The sequence below is a fragment of the Epinephelus moara genome, chromosome 13, assembly GCF_006386435.1.
Source record: "Epinephelus moara isolate mb chromosome 13, YSFRI_EMoa_1.0, whole genome shotgun sequence".
NCBI lineage: Eukaryota > Metazoa > Chordata > Actinopteri > Perciformes > Serranidae > Epinephelus > Epinephelus moara.
Window position 1 is genome coordinate 33,655,372 of NC_065518.1, and position 15,863 is coordinate 33,671,234.

General features: G+C 39.3%; 1 protein-coding gene across 1 annotated transcript in view; it reads left to right on the plus strand.

The window, feature by feature from the left end:
• The window catches only part of LOC126400272 (methionine synthase-like), a 23,987-nt gene extending 8,841 nt beyond the window's left edge, over window positions 1–15,146 (plus strand). Inside the window, exons 4-21 of the mRNA XM_050060833.1 lie at window positions 954–1,023; window positions 1,115–1,207; window positions 1,584–1,690; window positions 3,285–3,344; window positions 3,681–3,775; window positions 4,037–4,137; window positions 5,294–5,355; window positions 7,502–7,569; window positions 7,671–7,750; window positions 9,620–9,732; window positions 9,881–10,021; window positions 11,267–11,452; window positions 11,532–11,711; window positions 12,210–12,326; window positions 13,358–13,498; window positions 13,587–13,676; window positions 14,475–14,627; window positions 15,024–15,146. Of these exons, the coding sequence (XP_049916790.1) occupies window positions 954–1,023; window positions 1,115–1,207; window positions 1,584–1,690; window positions 3,285–3,344; window positions 3,681–3,775; window positions 4,037–4,137; window positions 5,294–5,355; window positions 7,502–7,569; window positions 7,671–7,750; window positions 9,620–9,732; window positions 9,881–10,021; window positions 11,267–11,452; window positions 11,532–11,711; window positions 12,210–12,326; window positions 13,358–13,498; window positions 13,587–13,676; window positions 14,475–14,627; window positions 15,024–15,146 (1,980 nt within the window). The remainder of the gene's footprint in view (window positions 1–953; window positions 1,024–1,114; window positions 1,208–1,583; window positions 1,691–3,284; window positions 3,345–3,680; window positions 3,776–4,036; window positions 4,138–5,293; window positions 5,356–7,501; window positions 7,570–7,670; window positions 7,751–9,619; window positions 9,733–9,880; window positions 10,022–11,266; window positions 11,453–11,531; window positions 11,712–12,209; window positions 12,327–13,357; window positions 13,499–13,586; window positions 13,677–14,474; window positions 14,628–15,023) is intronic.
• Window positions 15,147–15,863: the final 717 nt, after the last annotated feature.

Genomic DNA, 15,863 nt, shown 5'->3' on the forward strand with positions numbered 1-15,863 from the left:
TGAGCCATTTTGTACCGCTACACGTGTTTCTAGTGGGACTCTGTTTACAAGCACAAGAGTTCAGCGAGCCACCGAAGGACCGCCCTGCAGATTTACTATTGGTTCTGCAACGTAGGGAGTTTTTCTAAACTCTGAAATTGTATCCGCCCATCTAAACACAAAATCAGGGAGAAAGTCATCAGTCTTTAGTTAAGCAAAGCGTCTAAAGACTGACTTGTGAGTCTACCCTCCAGCCAGCTGCCACCTCATTGAGGGTTCTGTAGTAAAATAAGAAGGCATTGTGTAGTTAATTGCTCATTTCGAATTCATGACTTGTCCATTGCGGTGATATTAATGCAAGCAACAGGAATAAAAAGGAGCAGGGTGTTTGACAAAAGTTTATCTCAAAACAGCAGTGTTGCATTGCCGATGGCTAGTTAGGACATTCAAATAGAAAACAATGCAATCAAAATGATTTTGTCACTGATGCTTGCTAGCGTTGCATTCAGTTAGGACACAGTGTAAGAGAGAATTATTTTCACTGCACATTATGACCAGAGAGATTTAAATATGTCGGACTTCAACACATTTTCCTAGTAATTACCGGATAATGTAAACCCTGCTCTTCACACGAAATTATAAAATTACAACACTAATTTGGCCTAAAACCTCTTAACACACAAAATTAAATTATTTGTTGAAGATGTAATTACATTATCCTATTCTCACCCTTATTTTCTGACATTATTGGCAGGTACTGCATCGGACTTCAGAAGTTGTCTTCATAGTATTACTACATCTGTATACTATGTTTGTGTAACTTTAATGTGATTTGGGATTTGTACAGTTCCCCAGTGAAAAGGCGAGGGTATTTCCAGTTCTGTATAGTCATAAAAAATATTAAGTAGTCACAAACTCGTTTCTTGCTTTAACATGTAGATGTGTTTAGGTGTGTGTTTTTGTTTGTTGTGCAGGCTTATCGTCTCAACAGGGTGTCAGCGGAGCTGGCGAGGAGGGCAGCCAATGATGTCACCAAACAAACTGGTCAGCTGAACTTTAGCAGCATATCACTGTCAGTAGATAAATGTGTCATGCAAGACTTAACATCAACTGTAATCTGTGTGTGTGTTATCAGGTTGTAAACGCTATGTGGCTGGGGCAGTGGGTCCCACCAATAAAACCCTGTCTGTATCTCCGTCTGTGGAGAGGCCTGACTACAGGAACATCAGTAAGATGACTTAACGTTTCTTTTTTTTTTGTCTTTGTGCATTTTTGGACACCTTAAAGTGACTGAGTGATTCAGGGAGAAAAGAGTTGGACAAGGGCCTGGGAACATGCAGGGTATTATAGATACAGTATATGTCCAGCCTTGAAAGAGAGAGAAACCCACATGATAGACAAGATTTATTGTAATGTATAACATTTATTTTGACCCACAAGGTACCCACAGCAGTTCAGTTTGTATTGTTCATGCTGGCTTGCTGTCACACTGCTGTGACTTGGTAGAACTGAGCCATTGTTAATGTTATTAGTAACTCCTGTCCTATTGTACAGCTCCTTATTGTATTCACTGAAATGTGTTTGTGTGTATGTGCTTTCCCCAGCATTTGATGAGCTTGTAGAAGCCTACTCAGAGCAGGTCAGAGGTTTATTAGATGGAGGAGCAGACATCCTTCTGGTTGAAACCATCTTTGATACGGCCAATGCTAAGGTATCTCATCTGATTGGTTTAAACATGATACTAATTAATTTGACGACTTCTGTATGATTCATTCTGCCATACAAAGGCGGAGAGCTGTCGACAGAGAAGCTGCAGATGATAGAAAGAGGTCTGAAATGTCCAGGTTGATTGGGTGTACTATAACTATTAACTTATGTCTTATTTGATGTATTTTTAGACTTAAGAGAACAAAATTATCGACAAGAACCTTTGGAAAAATGAAATCAACCATTTGTTAGTAATTAATTTGAGATGAATGTTTAAAGAATTACAATTTAATACATTTAAATATAAGAATTAAGAATAACTTAATCTCACAAAATTATGAATTCCACTTAAGACAAAAGCTGACAGTTAGCTAGGCTAATTACCTTTTTGACAGGTGTTATTTTCCGAGATTGCTATTGCTGCTGGTTTTTGGATAACAGACAAATTACGAAAGTGTTAGTTTATTAACACTGATGTATTTTAATTACAGGAGGCTAGGCAGGAAAAGTAGGTGAATTTGGCTTTAATCAACGCTTACCATGGCTATCTCACCACCTACACTGTAAACCCCAATTCACTCACTCAGCTTAATTTTTTTGGAAACAGCTTGCACTCAAAACGTTTAGTATAATACAATTTAGTTTTTACAATACAGTACAGTAGTTTAATACAGTACAGTACCAGAAAGGTTTTGAGTGCACTAGACTCAAAATAAATGTGTCACATGACCCTTGTCTGACAGGAATTTTATGCCAGTTTAACATAACTTCTTTTTTGTTGTTGTTTGAGCATTTAATTCTATATCATATGAACATGAACATAGAAACATCGAGTGCACATTTTACAGAGTCAATTTTACAACATTATTTTGAATAAAGCAAATGAACTGATGATATGGTGAATTTTGAACCAGGAACTGCTCTTTATTTCACCTCAGAACAATTTTATGTTAGACACTTTAATATCCACACAGGCGGGAGGTGATATAGAGCACATTTAAACAGTCTCTTTGGCTTATGGCCTTAAACACATTGTCTCATGGTATGCTGGGAAACTCCACCCATTGAGTCTTAACACGCCACAATATGTTAAGTTCACAATGATAGTCTTGTTTATTGGTATTAAACTAATAAGGCGATATCGACTTCATAAATTCTAGTCAGATTAACTCAAAACTCAAAAATTGTTGACTTAACATGAAAAATTATTTCAAGCTCACAAGGGATGAATTTTTGTGACAAGTGAACATTAAGTTTAAGTCATTTGTGTAGACTTCACATTTAATTTTGTGTCATGGATGGATTGGGGTTTACACTGTAGCTTTAAGTGGATGTAGCGCTAACCCTAACCCTACTTAACATGCTTTTTTCTTTGAATATATTCATTTCTATGGCATAAAATGCATATGCCAAATAAATTTCAACAAGACAAATTTTGGTCTTTGTCATTTTTAGATACTAAGTTCAGTATATATTAATTTCTGTGATATACAGTTTTGATGGACACCTGTCAGCCAATCAGAAATGTAATGTATGTGTAAATGTAACCTGATGTAAGCACATGAATTTATGTCTCTACCTATGTTTCCCCCTTGCAGGCCGCCTTGTTTGCCATTGACATGCTGTTTGAAAAGAGCTACGAAAGAAAACCTATATTTGTATGTCTGTGATATTTTATTCATGATCTCTTTGATACTTTCTTATAACAGTTGATGCATGGGCTGGAGTGGTTGTAGTCAGATTCTTTTGGTTGGCACGTGAGCATACACAATTAATGTAAAAATTCTGTTTGTAAGTGAATTTTTTTTATAATATGTGTTATATTCACACTATAATTTCCTGTTTCAATTTTTGAGTGCAGTGCTCACAAATGATCTATGTATCGAGTTTCTGACCGAATTCAGATAAAAGATAAAAGATGAACGTGCTCTGTAAGGTTGAGTTGGGATATATTTCAATTCCCTTCTCGCCATCTTGTCCCACTCATTATACAGATCTCAGGAACAATTGTTGACCGGAGTGGACGTACTCTGTCTGGTCAGACAGGAGAAGCCTTTGTAGTGAGTGTAGCTCATGCTAACCCTCTATGGTGAGTTACTGTACACCACACATTACTATATTTATTACATACAAATAATACCAGAGTTCTGACAATGACATAACTCTTTTGCATTACTTCTGCTACTTCCACTCTGTGTTGCAGTATTGATGCAAACTCTGGTTTCTTACTGGTTTTGCCTTAAGCAGTAACCTCATTTAGGATCCTAGTGGCTGCAGGGTAGAAGCTCCTCCTCCTGACCCTCTCAGTTCTGGCCTGGTCTTACTGGTTTTTTCCCTTTCTGTGTTGCAGCATAGGTCTTAACTGTGCCTTGGGGGCGACAGAGATGAGGCCGTTCATTGAGGCCATAGGAAAAAGCACCACAGCTTTCATTATCTGTTATCCCAATGCAGGTAACCTTCACTCTGTCTGAACAACTACATGTCTTTAAGGCAGTACAGGCCTGAAATCTGTGGTTGATTTTTTTTTTTTTTTTTTTTACATGAAGTGGTCAGGGCTTACATGCAAATTTTGCAACCACATTTACAGTTGTACATGAAAGGTAGCTGCCCTGCTCAAAGAATTACTTAGAATGTCTCATTGCAGCAGTAAACAGAATGTATGGACTCTTGAGAGTGCCCAAGCTCATACCTCAACTTTTTCAATGTTTAATTATAGTCATGTTTTGAAAAGGTCGTTAGAAGTTGGAGATTATTTATAAATACACTTAAAATGAAATGAAATGATGCTTTCATTTTTTATTGATAAAAAATCATTAATTAGATATTCAACTTAGATTTCATATATTGGCATTAGTCGTGCCAGAGCTTAACAGCTGACCAAAGTTCTTGGTGTTTTTTTTAAGGTTTCATAAAATTTATACACATTTAAATTAAAAAAAAAAAAGTTTTTAAATTAAAGTGATAACATAGAGGAAACATAAATAGATTGAAATTGTAAAAGCCTTTTCTAAGGAATTATTTTTATAATTCTATTGAAAAATGGAAATTGTATTTAATGATCTTCTGATTAAATAATAAATTACATTGTAGAAGTCTTTAATAGTATCATCAGCACACTCCAGACTCCATACAACTGTGCCCTGAGCTTATATGGTACACATGTTTACATAATGCACAATTTCTGTGCCCTGAGCTTATATGGTACACATGTTTACATAATGCACAATTTACCATATACTGTATTAATGTATATTATTAAAAAAAAAAAAAAAAAAAAAAAGTGAACATGGTATATGTAACATTCTGTCCTACACATTTGTATACAGCAGGGACAAATGCAATTCAATGATACACCACCACCACCAATGTAAACTACAGCCACAAAATGATTGGAGTTTCACCCAGTGTGGATTGCAGAGTGAATTGCAGGGAAGTTTATTATTGGGTTAGTGTACTCACTGTCAACACACTGTTAATGATTCTGCTGCTCTGTCTAAGCGGCTGTAGCACACACTGACCCTTGGCCTACTATATGTTGCATCATGTTTCAGACATGATGATGTAATGATGTCATGAGTTGTGTGTCTTTGTGTGTTTTTTCTGTTAGGTCTTCCCAACACATTTGGAGGGTACGACGAAACCCCAGAAGTAACAGCGTCTAATTTAAAGGTTCTATTCCTTTTTTTTTTTTTTTTTTTAACCGATGTTTCATATTAAAATGAACATCGTCATTGTGGTGACCAAGATGACCATGTTGAGAAGCAGATGATTTTGAAGGGGATATCACGGCCTTTAGACTCCTACTAAATCCCAGCACCAAGGCAGCTCTTGTAATATGTTTGCACCAGTGATAGCCATGGCTGGAGGCCATGAATACAATATCTCAAGAACGCCTTAAAGGAATTTCTTTACGTTTGGCACAAATATCCACTTGGACTCAATGATGAATTGATTAGATTTTGGTGGTTAAAGGTTAAAGGTCAAGGTCACTGTGACCTTATGCCAGTCTCATTCTCATGAACACGATATCTCAAGAAGGCCTGATGGGAATATCCTCAAATTTGGCACAAATGTCCAGTTAGATTCAAGGATGAACTGATTAGATTTTGGTAATCAAAAGTCAAGCTTACTGTGATCTCAGAAAACATGTTTTTGACCATAACTCAAAAATTCATATGCTAATTATGACAAAATTTCACACAAATGTCTAATAGGATAAAATGATGAAGTTTATACATGTTATATCCAAATGGTCAAAGGTCAGCTTTATTGTGACATCATAATGTTCTGCAAAAACACTCTCTTGGCCATTACTAAATGTCATATCTCAGGAACAGAAGGGGACACATTTGGTCAGATACTGCATTGGTAACACTAACCTTGGGTGCCCACCTTGAAACTGCTGTGGTTGTATGTGCTTCTGTGCTGCCGAAGGGAAGATGTGTGTGACGCATCCATTTTTTAGAACATGCAGCTTTGTCGCAGCAACATCCATATTTAAAGCATTGTCCACAGTCATGGCTACACATGAGTCTAGACCGACATGGATGTAAACTGCAACTTGATTTGTTTAGGCATACAACTGCAAGGCTACAATTCTAGTTTCTTCTAATTATCTGTTTATGTTGGATGTGGTAAGGTGATGTGTAGTTGACTTTTGCTGCTTGTAATTTTTTTGCACTTACATTTGAGCAAATGTTTCACCACTTTTACAAAATATCTTATAGTGTTTAGAACTGCCAGAATAGGAAAATCAGGGATTTTCTGCTACTGTAGTCTTTCAAACATCAAACACTCACTCAGTAAACCTTGTTGTATATAATGTCCAGAGACTGTATAAAAACAACGGAAGTAGTCTCCAAGACTTCACACATTGGGTTGTAGACTTTGGCAGTTTGTCATTTTGAGCGTCACGGTCTTTGATTTTTGGAGCTAGAAGTGACCTTAGGTGAGCATATTTGGATGAGAGGGTGGAGCTGAAGAGGAGCGAGGGGTGGGTCTGACTCGTGCTGAGCGGACAGCTTGTCGCGCAAAGCGACTATGCCCTTAGATGTATACTTTATCAATCTTTGTGGGAAATTGGGGGAAAAAATAATGGTTTAACCACATAGTTACAACTGCTGCTGCGTTAGCTTGTGCTAAACGGGCAGACACTGAGCTGACCATCTGCTGGGAGGAGAGTAGCTCGGGGCAGCGGCAACATTCATTTAATATGTATCAGGGCATCGGATAAGTAAGGACGTCAGCCGAGAAGGCGATCTTTCAGTGTGGCCTAGGACAAATTAGCATAAATACTGCGGAAAGCCCTGTGATAGTCTGGCGACCTGTCCAGGGTGTATCCTGCCTCTTGCCCAGTGTCAGCTGGGATAGGCTCCAGCGCCCCCATGACTTCTAACAGCATAAGCAGTTACGGAAAATGAATGAATGAACTGCTGACAGACTGAATATGTGGCCCAGACCACATGCTCTGAGCGGTTGGATCTCAATATGCATTGAGGACTCATTGGGCGCATCCCCACCTGTTCTTCAAACTGTCCACTTGTAATCCAAACACCCAAGACACATGCTAATACCAAGTGTAAACAGGGCTAGACATACATAAGATAAGATAAGATAAGATAAGCCTTTATTGATCCCCAGAGGGGTAATTCCGGTGTCACACCACTGCAACCCTGAAGTCTCCTGGAAAAGACCACTAGTTTCAAGAGACTGTCCTGGTTGAGTAAAAGTGAAATTCAAAATGAAAAATGTGTGCAAGGTAAGTCAAGCTGAGCCTGGCTGCCTCATTGCTGCAGCTTTAAATTTATCTTTGCAGGAGTTTGCTGTGGATGGACTGGTGAATATTGTGGGAGGCTGTTGTGGGACCACTCCAGGACACATCAGGTCAGTGTCTTTTTTCCCTCACAAAACATGTCTGTCTTCAATTTCATGCAAGTTTGAACATTTTAAAAATAGTTTTCCCTCCCCTTTCCCTCCTTATTCAGGGCCATATCTGAAGCAGTCAAACACTGTCAGCCAAGAGTTCCTGCTGCTGATATTTATCAGGACTACATGCTGCTGTCAGGTATTAAAACCAACTGTTACCATCTGCGAAGACTGCTGTCAAACTTGGCAGAAAAGCAGTCTCTACTATGTGTGAATCTCATTTTCAGAAAGACTTTCATGTCTAAGCCAGTAAAATCCTGGTTGTTCTGGTCGATAATGAATATAAACTAATCAATTGAGGATGTTGAACAGATGACTTGAAATACATTTTACAGTTGCACCAGCCCTTTATTTGAAGCAGGCTTATATTAAATGTTCTGTGTATCACATTCAGAACATTAATATAGTAGCAAACCACTATTTGCTGTGTAAAGACATGGTGGAGTGATGGCGTCCTGAACAGAGAATAAAGGCACAATTCCTGTGTGTGTGTGTTGTTATCCAAACTTCCCTGTGAGATGTTGCGGTAGATCCAGCCACCAGCGCATGTTAGTGCATATTAGTCCCTGCGTTTGTATCCGATTGGCTCGCTACTCAGTGCTGCTCATATGGCAGTTACTGCTGATAACTCTGTCCCGATCCACAGCATTGTTGCAGGACATAGGACCCAACCTCCGGTTCCCCCCCCCCGGTTAACAACATTAGCTCTATGAGCACCGTTGCCTTTGTTAGCGCTGTTTATTAAGTTGGCACCATTAGCTGCTATCTCAGCTACCTACATGTTGGGAGCCATGTGCAAACAACCCTAATCAGCCTCCGAGTCATAGATATGCTTTGAATATTGTGTACAACTCCTTTTAAAGACGGGCCTTAACTTCTGTTTTTCAATTCTATTGTTAGAAACCTCCATGTGCTCCAACCTCCTTTTTTAATTTGCTCTTGCCCAACTTAACACTTCGTCTGTGTTTACCCGTTCCTTGATTGATTCAGTGTAACGTAGTTTAACAAAAATAAAACAAAAATCTCAAAGTCCACTTACTAGTTAACAAGGTCAGGAATAAACTTTGGACAGTAGTCATGTCATACGCACCACTCTGCTTCTCTTCCTGAGGAAAACTCTGTACAAGAGTAAAGCCAAAATATCCCATGTATAGCTGTTGCCATCTTGCACTGGTGACATTTGGAACCAGAGTCTGCACAGTAGCCATCTCCGCAGTATCGCGTTCCCACCCGTGCACCTCCTCTCCTGCAATCGCAAGCAGGGCCATTGATTGCTAGCACGCAAATTGTCATGCACAGCTGTCAATCATGATGCCAAAGCCCCCTTTTATTGCATCAAATAGCTAATTAAAACCAAACATATTGGAAAAACGAACACTTGAGCACACATAAGAAACGACTAGCTAAAATGACATAAAACATCTTTGGGAAAAATTAATTTGATGTGTAATTTGAGTTTTTAGGGCAGGGTTTATGAATAAAACTGCAGCCAGCCACCAGAGGGCGATTGCGGTGTTTTTGCATCATATTTGGGCAGCTGTCATGTTGTCCATCTTTATATACAGTCTATGATTGTTTCAAATGGAGGAAGCCTTTAGAGTCATCACAGTAGCTAAACAGCATTTAAAAACAGAAAAAAATGGAAAGAAGAATAATCAGTGATAACAGTCATTTAAATCATAATACAGGTAACTCCAGCCTCCTCAGTGTCTTTTTCCAGGTGCAGCCTTTATTGGTGCATGCACAACACACCCCTGGCTATTATTTCAATACAGACTTTTATTTGAGTATATACGGTACACCCTTTAAAACTAGGGAAAGCTTACAACAAAACATGTTTTAAACATATAAAACAATTAAAGTTCAAATGTCCAGGCATGGGAGATTGTTCATGCTTTTATTTTTTAAAAATCAAACAGTGGTGCTGAAAACCTCGCCTCCCTCTCCTTATCCCTGTTTGTCCAAACTGCAGGATGTTTGTGTGATAAAAGTGTCTGTTCATTTCAAGGTTTAGAGCCATTCAGGATCGGTCCTTACACCAACTTTGTTAACATTGGTGAGCGCTGCAACGTGGCTGGGTCACGCAGGTTTGCCAAGCTGATCATGACAGGAAACTATGAGGTGAGAAAGATTTCCAATAAAATTATTATTAATATTATTAATATTATGTCATTTGTCATTTTCAGAGATTTCAGTTATATCATGAGCATAGATGGAATTCTAGCTTGTGTCTAACTGTTTATTTGTTATTTATTTCTCTGTTGTCCAGGAGGCTCTTAGCATTGCTAAGGCCCAGGTGGAGATGGGAGCCCAGGTCCTGGATATTAACATGGATGAGGGGATGCTGGAAGGGCCAACAGCTATGGCCCGATTTTGTAACTACATTGCTTCTGAGCCAGACATTGCACGGGTAGGAGTTTTAAGGAAGAGGAAATGAACACATATAATTTCTCATTAAGATTTTGTAGCAGACAGCATTACAGTTGTGGTTCTCTAGGGGACAATGTTTGTTGGTCCATGTTGATCCAGACTGAAATGTCTCAGAAACTATTGCATTGTCATAAAATTTGAGACACACATTCATTCCCCAGGATGAATCGTGATAACTTTGACTTTTCCTGTAGTGCCAACATCAGGTTAACCTTGTAATATGTTCAGTAATTTGCTTTATGACCAGCTATCTGCAAACTAATAACATTCCCATCAGCCTCAGTTGTGCTTTGTGTCTTGTGCTAATTGGCAAATGTTAGCATGCCTACATGGTAAACTAAGATAGTGAGCGTGGTAAACATTATACCTGTTAAACAAAAGCATATTAGCTGGGGATGTGTGCAGTTAGTTGACTAGTATTTCTGGCAATAGTTTAATCAACTAGTCAGTTGACTTATTATTAAAATTATTATTGTTTCATGCGATTGCGTTCACCCTGTGAAAATGCCATTGTAATAATGAGGCATGTTTCCTAAAGATTTATTTTTTCAAACAATATCGTTTTCACTAAATACAATTTGCTCACTCTAATTTCATGAGTTGTTTGCATGGTTTTAGGATAATGTACAATGTTCATAATGCATGGAGTAAAGTGCCCAATTTTTTTAGCGTCATTTAGGACATGATTTGATAATTGAAAAATGTGATTAACTGTTTCAAATTGCTCCTTTAATACATGCAATATTTTTTTTATGTTTAACTTTAGAATTTAAATAGTGCTCAAGCTTGACTGTTTTGTGAGTGTTTTCTTACTTTTAGACTTGTCGACTAGTCTAAGTTTGAACTTGCTTTAAACGTCGGCATTGTGAGCATGTTAGCATGCCAGCATTAGTATTAAACTCAAAGCACAGTATTGCCGCAGTTGAGGCTCACAGAGTTACAAGCATGGCTGTAGACTTGGAGTCTTATTTGTCAAGTCTGATTGGTGCCTAAATGATGAATGCATTCCTTTGCATCAGGGGCTCTTGTGTGGGGCTAGCCAAGTTTCCGGCTTTGTTATTTCTAATAAAATATTTTGTTTTCACTTTGTCTTGGGTTTTTACAGTATTAACCATCAGCTTCAGATGTGTGCTTACATTTTATGTCCTTTAATATAACATATCAACCTTTTAATGTTTGACCTATGAATTCATCTGCTCAGTAAATCAGTCCTTCTCCTCTGCAGGTTCCTCTGTGTATCGACTCCTCTAACTTCTCAGTGATCGAGGCTGGGTTGAAATGCTGTCAGGGGAAGTGTATAGTCAACAGTATCAGCCTGAAGGAAGGAGAGGAGGAGTTCCTGCACAGAGCTGCCACTGTGAAGCGCTACGGAGCTGCTGTAGTGGTCATGGCCTTTGATGAGGAGGGACAGGTGAGGAGGCAAACGCACACACACATAACACTGACACAGAAACACACTATATTGCTAACAAGTCTGCCGTCCTCTCAAGGCCACAGATACAGACCGTAAAGTGGAGATCTGCACCCGGGCCTACAAGCTGCTAGTCAACAAAGTGGGGTTTAACCCCAACGACATCATCTTTGACCCCAACATCCTCACCATTGGTACAGGCATGGAGGAACACAATGACTACGCCATCTACTTTATCAGAGCCACCAAAGTTATCAAGGTAATACACCTGTCAGGAAGAATAAACACTAATTTAACCCATCCATGTTAGCCTGCAAATGGGTCCATCTCACCTAACACAAAATGGTCAGAAATCTTCACAAGCACAGCCCTTCTCTGAATCAAACAACCCAGTGCAGAACCAGTGTTAGATAGACTGTCTCATCAAAGTGCATTGGTGTGAACTGGCAGGTTTTACAACGTTGCAGAATGGCACATTGCAAGTTTTTGCCTGTTTCAACTCGTTTGGTTGCGAAATGTTTGGTCTGAACTGGGCTTAAGCCATGTTTACCTAGCAAAATAAACCCTAATACTCTTTAACTTTTAAAATTATTTATTTAATTTTTTATGATTCTTATTGGGATTATTTTCAAATTATCATTTAAACAATTATTAGTGAGTGCATTTTGCTGCTGACTTTTCCCTCCAGTAATTACCCTAGGTTATTGCATATGGTGATAACACAAAGATTATAAATTGTGTGTGTGTGTGTGTGTAGGAGACATTACCAAGAGCCAGGGTGAGTGGCGGTCTGTCCAACCTGTCCTTCTCCTTCAGAGGAATGGAGGCCATCAGAGAAGCCATGCATGGAGCATTTCTGTACCATGCTATCAAGGTAAACACTGACACACCACGCTCACTGTCAATGGAATTTAGATTAGAAAATAGAAAAAAAAACCAATCACAGTAAGGTCTATGGTTTATTGTAAATAATGATGACAGTGTTTCCTGGAAAGACTTTACAAAAATATTTTTCTGTGCTCTGAATAAATGATATCACGTTCACCTCTGTAGTACTGAAGTGGTTGCATAAGTCTAAACAGCAAAATTCTCAAAACTGGGAGGATGAAACCAAAACTGCAAAACATGTCAGTCTTACACTATTTGCCCAAACTGTGAACAGTCAAACATTACACTAATGTGATTGTTTAACACCTCAGCATCAAGATGAAGTTGGCCTGAGAAGATTTTGCAACCTGGCTGCTCAGCCATGGAAATCTGTATCATAAAGCCCCTGACCAACAGTTCTTGTCATGATGTTACTTTCCAAGGTAGTGTGGTGACTGTAGTAAAGGTTGCATCTAGGGCTGGATAGTGGTACTTGATCCCTTTGAGCTATCAGGCAGCAGGACGGCACAGGTGTGATGTGTTGAAGATGTATTATGTGTGCGACCCACCATAGGAGATGTAAAAAGTAGGTGGTAGCTAACTCAAAGGAGAAGAACAGCAGCTGAAAATGTCTGCAAGTTGGAAAAACTGTGAGGTGTGAGAGCTCCTAACCCTCCGAGCAGAGGAGGAGATCAGCCAAGAGATAACAGGGACAGTAAATGATGGTTATTGCCATGTTAATGTTATTGCTGTTGTTAGAAAGTGCTGCCAAAGCGTATGTTATTTGTCACACTAGCGGCTGATGCTGTTGCGTTACACGTTACGCCTGTCATGCCTCTTTTGATTCTGCGAAGCTGGCATGCAGTCTATAATCACACACTGGAGCGGTGTGATGTGGTGTGGAGCCGTGTCAAATGCAAAGGAGGGGTAAAGAAGGTACTTCGTAGTGGCCCTATAGTCTGATCTCCTTGGAAAAAGTGTTACAGACAGTCTTTCTACTTGTAACACCACCACCGTCGGTCTTCTGTCCTGTTTCAGGATGGTATGGATATGGGGATAGTGAATGCGGGGAACCTGCCAGTCTATGATGACATTGATAAAGAGCTGCTGTTACTGTGTGAAAACCTCATCTGGAACAGAGACGCTGATGCAACTGAGAAACTTCTGGCCTATGCACAGGTATACACATATTCATAAAAATAGTACACCAGTTTGTTGTCTCTTTAGTTTGGTTAACAGATGACGTCTTCAACAATCTTGTTTACAGAACAATGCGAAAGGAGCGAAGAAGGTGGTTCAGACAGATGAATGGAGAGAAGGAGGTGTGGAGGAAAGGTTGGAGTACGCTCTCATCAAGGTAGAACATCTGATGATCAGGTTAAATAAGTCCTGTGGGAGAATGTTCACACTGGTTTAAATTCTCCAAGAGCACCTCTGCACACTGGTATTACTAACATTCAAATAGCTTTTTTACAGCTACATTGATCAGAATGCTCTGAAAGTGACAAACTGGGCTTTAGACTCATGCTCACACTAAGTCAGCCAAGCCTGCTCTCTCAACACCGTTGTACGGCTGCTCAGACATGGTTAGGAAGTATAGAGTGCCGAAGTCACGCCCCTTCCGGTAGAGCTCATGGGACCTTAGATCGGAAAAAATATGAATGGCAGTGAATGGGGAGAGCAATATTATCTTTTGTTCCCGTTTGAGTTACGACATGAAATCTAAATATGTTGTTAATGAATTTAAAACATAAATTTTAAGGTCAAGAAAGTCATTGAATTTAAAACATAAATTTTAAGGTCAAGAAAGTCATACTTTGTGGTATATGATAGATCATATTAAGTGATTTCTAAAAGTGTTTTGCAACATTTCCTGTTGTTGGAAGAAGACAGTGAGTGAAATCATTCCCATGGGCATGAAATGCTTTCAGAAAAAGAAAGTCAACAGATTTTTGTAGAATTGACTTTTTGATCCTATTTCCACCTTTCTTTTGACTTTGAAAGTAAACTCTGACAGAGACAAGTTCTGTTTATTGTTTTTTTTTATTTTTAGAAATATAAAAACAAAACATAAACTGTCGTGTTAACAGTTCACCTGTTTTATGTTCTCATTTCTTTTCTTGTGGAATGCTCCTGCCTGTGTTGCTGTTGACAGGGAATAGACAAGTATGTGGTGGAGGATGTGGAGGAGTGTCAGGCTCTCGTTGACCGCTACCCTCGACCCCTTCACATCATCGAGGGCCCTCTGATGAACGGCATGAAGGTGGTGGGAGATCTCTTCGGAGCTGGGAAGATGTTCCTTCCACAGGTAGGATGGTAACTCAGGATTTTTTCTCTGTCTACCTGTGGTGCTCAGCTGTTGTTTCTTGGTGCTTGTCACTTTGAACACATAAATGACGACACACCTTGATTGCTAACTGCAAAATTCGTATGCACCACTTTTCAACTCTATAACTGGTTCCACACCAAATTTTATTTTTTCCCCCCAGTCATGTCCTACCAGAGACTGAGAAGCATTAAGATGAAGTCTATAAAAATAATCAATGTTACATCAGTCAGCAAAAGTGTGTAGCAAAGTGCAAATTTTAGGATGCCATCAATTCCAAGAAAAAAAAAAATGTATTTCTTTCTGTTTATATTGGATTACAGGGTATTTCAGCCTTTTGAAACAGTAATAACCCTTTAGGTCCTTGTGTGTTTGCAGGTGATAAAGTCGGCTCGTGTTATGAAGAAGGCGGTGGGCTATCTGATTCCTTTCATGGAGAAGGAGAGGGAGGAGATGATGGCATTGTCGGGCTCAACTGAGGAAACGGTCAGTCACTACTAAATAAGGATGCATTTAGTTGCATTTTATTGCAACGCTCATTTAGACCACAGTGTTCCCACAAAGATGAAAAATTCTTTTCACTGGAGTCCTATATATAACGTCATAATGTTAGTTCAGTGTATTTTATCTCCGTTGAACCACAAAAAGTCAATTCATTTATATAGCCTTTTTACAAGGACGTCCCAGAAAGCCTCACATATTCTTTTTAACATATCCAAAGGTAAATTACTATAAGAAATCCTGTTGTCAAACATCAAATTTTTGAAGTGTAAATGACCGATTCCTACCAAAGGCTACACAGTACTCAAAGGTCCATAATTGTACATATCTGTAACATTTTGTCCTGGTAGAGGCATAAAAACTAGCATAAAAATATGAGTAAAGGCCAAAACATACCAGCTACAAACGGCACGCATAAAAAAAAATATGCCCCTTTTATTTTTAATGTACAACCCTATACCACCGGTGGCTAGACATGTGTTGGCGCTCCTGGATGCGCCACCCTGCAGCACTTCCCACCACTGTCCTATGTCCAGCCTCGCCACCCGCTGAATTAAATGCATTTTTCCCCCACTCGCTCTCTGCTTGTACATACCAGCTCCCATAGCAGCTCTTCTCTGCTCCTGTGGCAGCTCGACTTCTCTCCTCACCACTGATGCAGAAAGAGAACTCTGTTGCTGTTGCTGTAGTCTCGCCACCAGACAATCAGAGATCTCC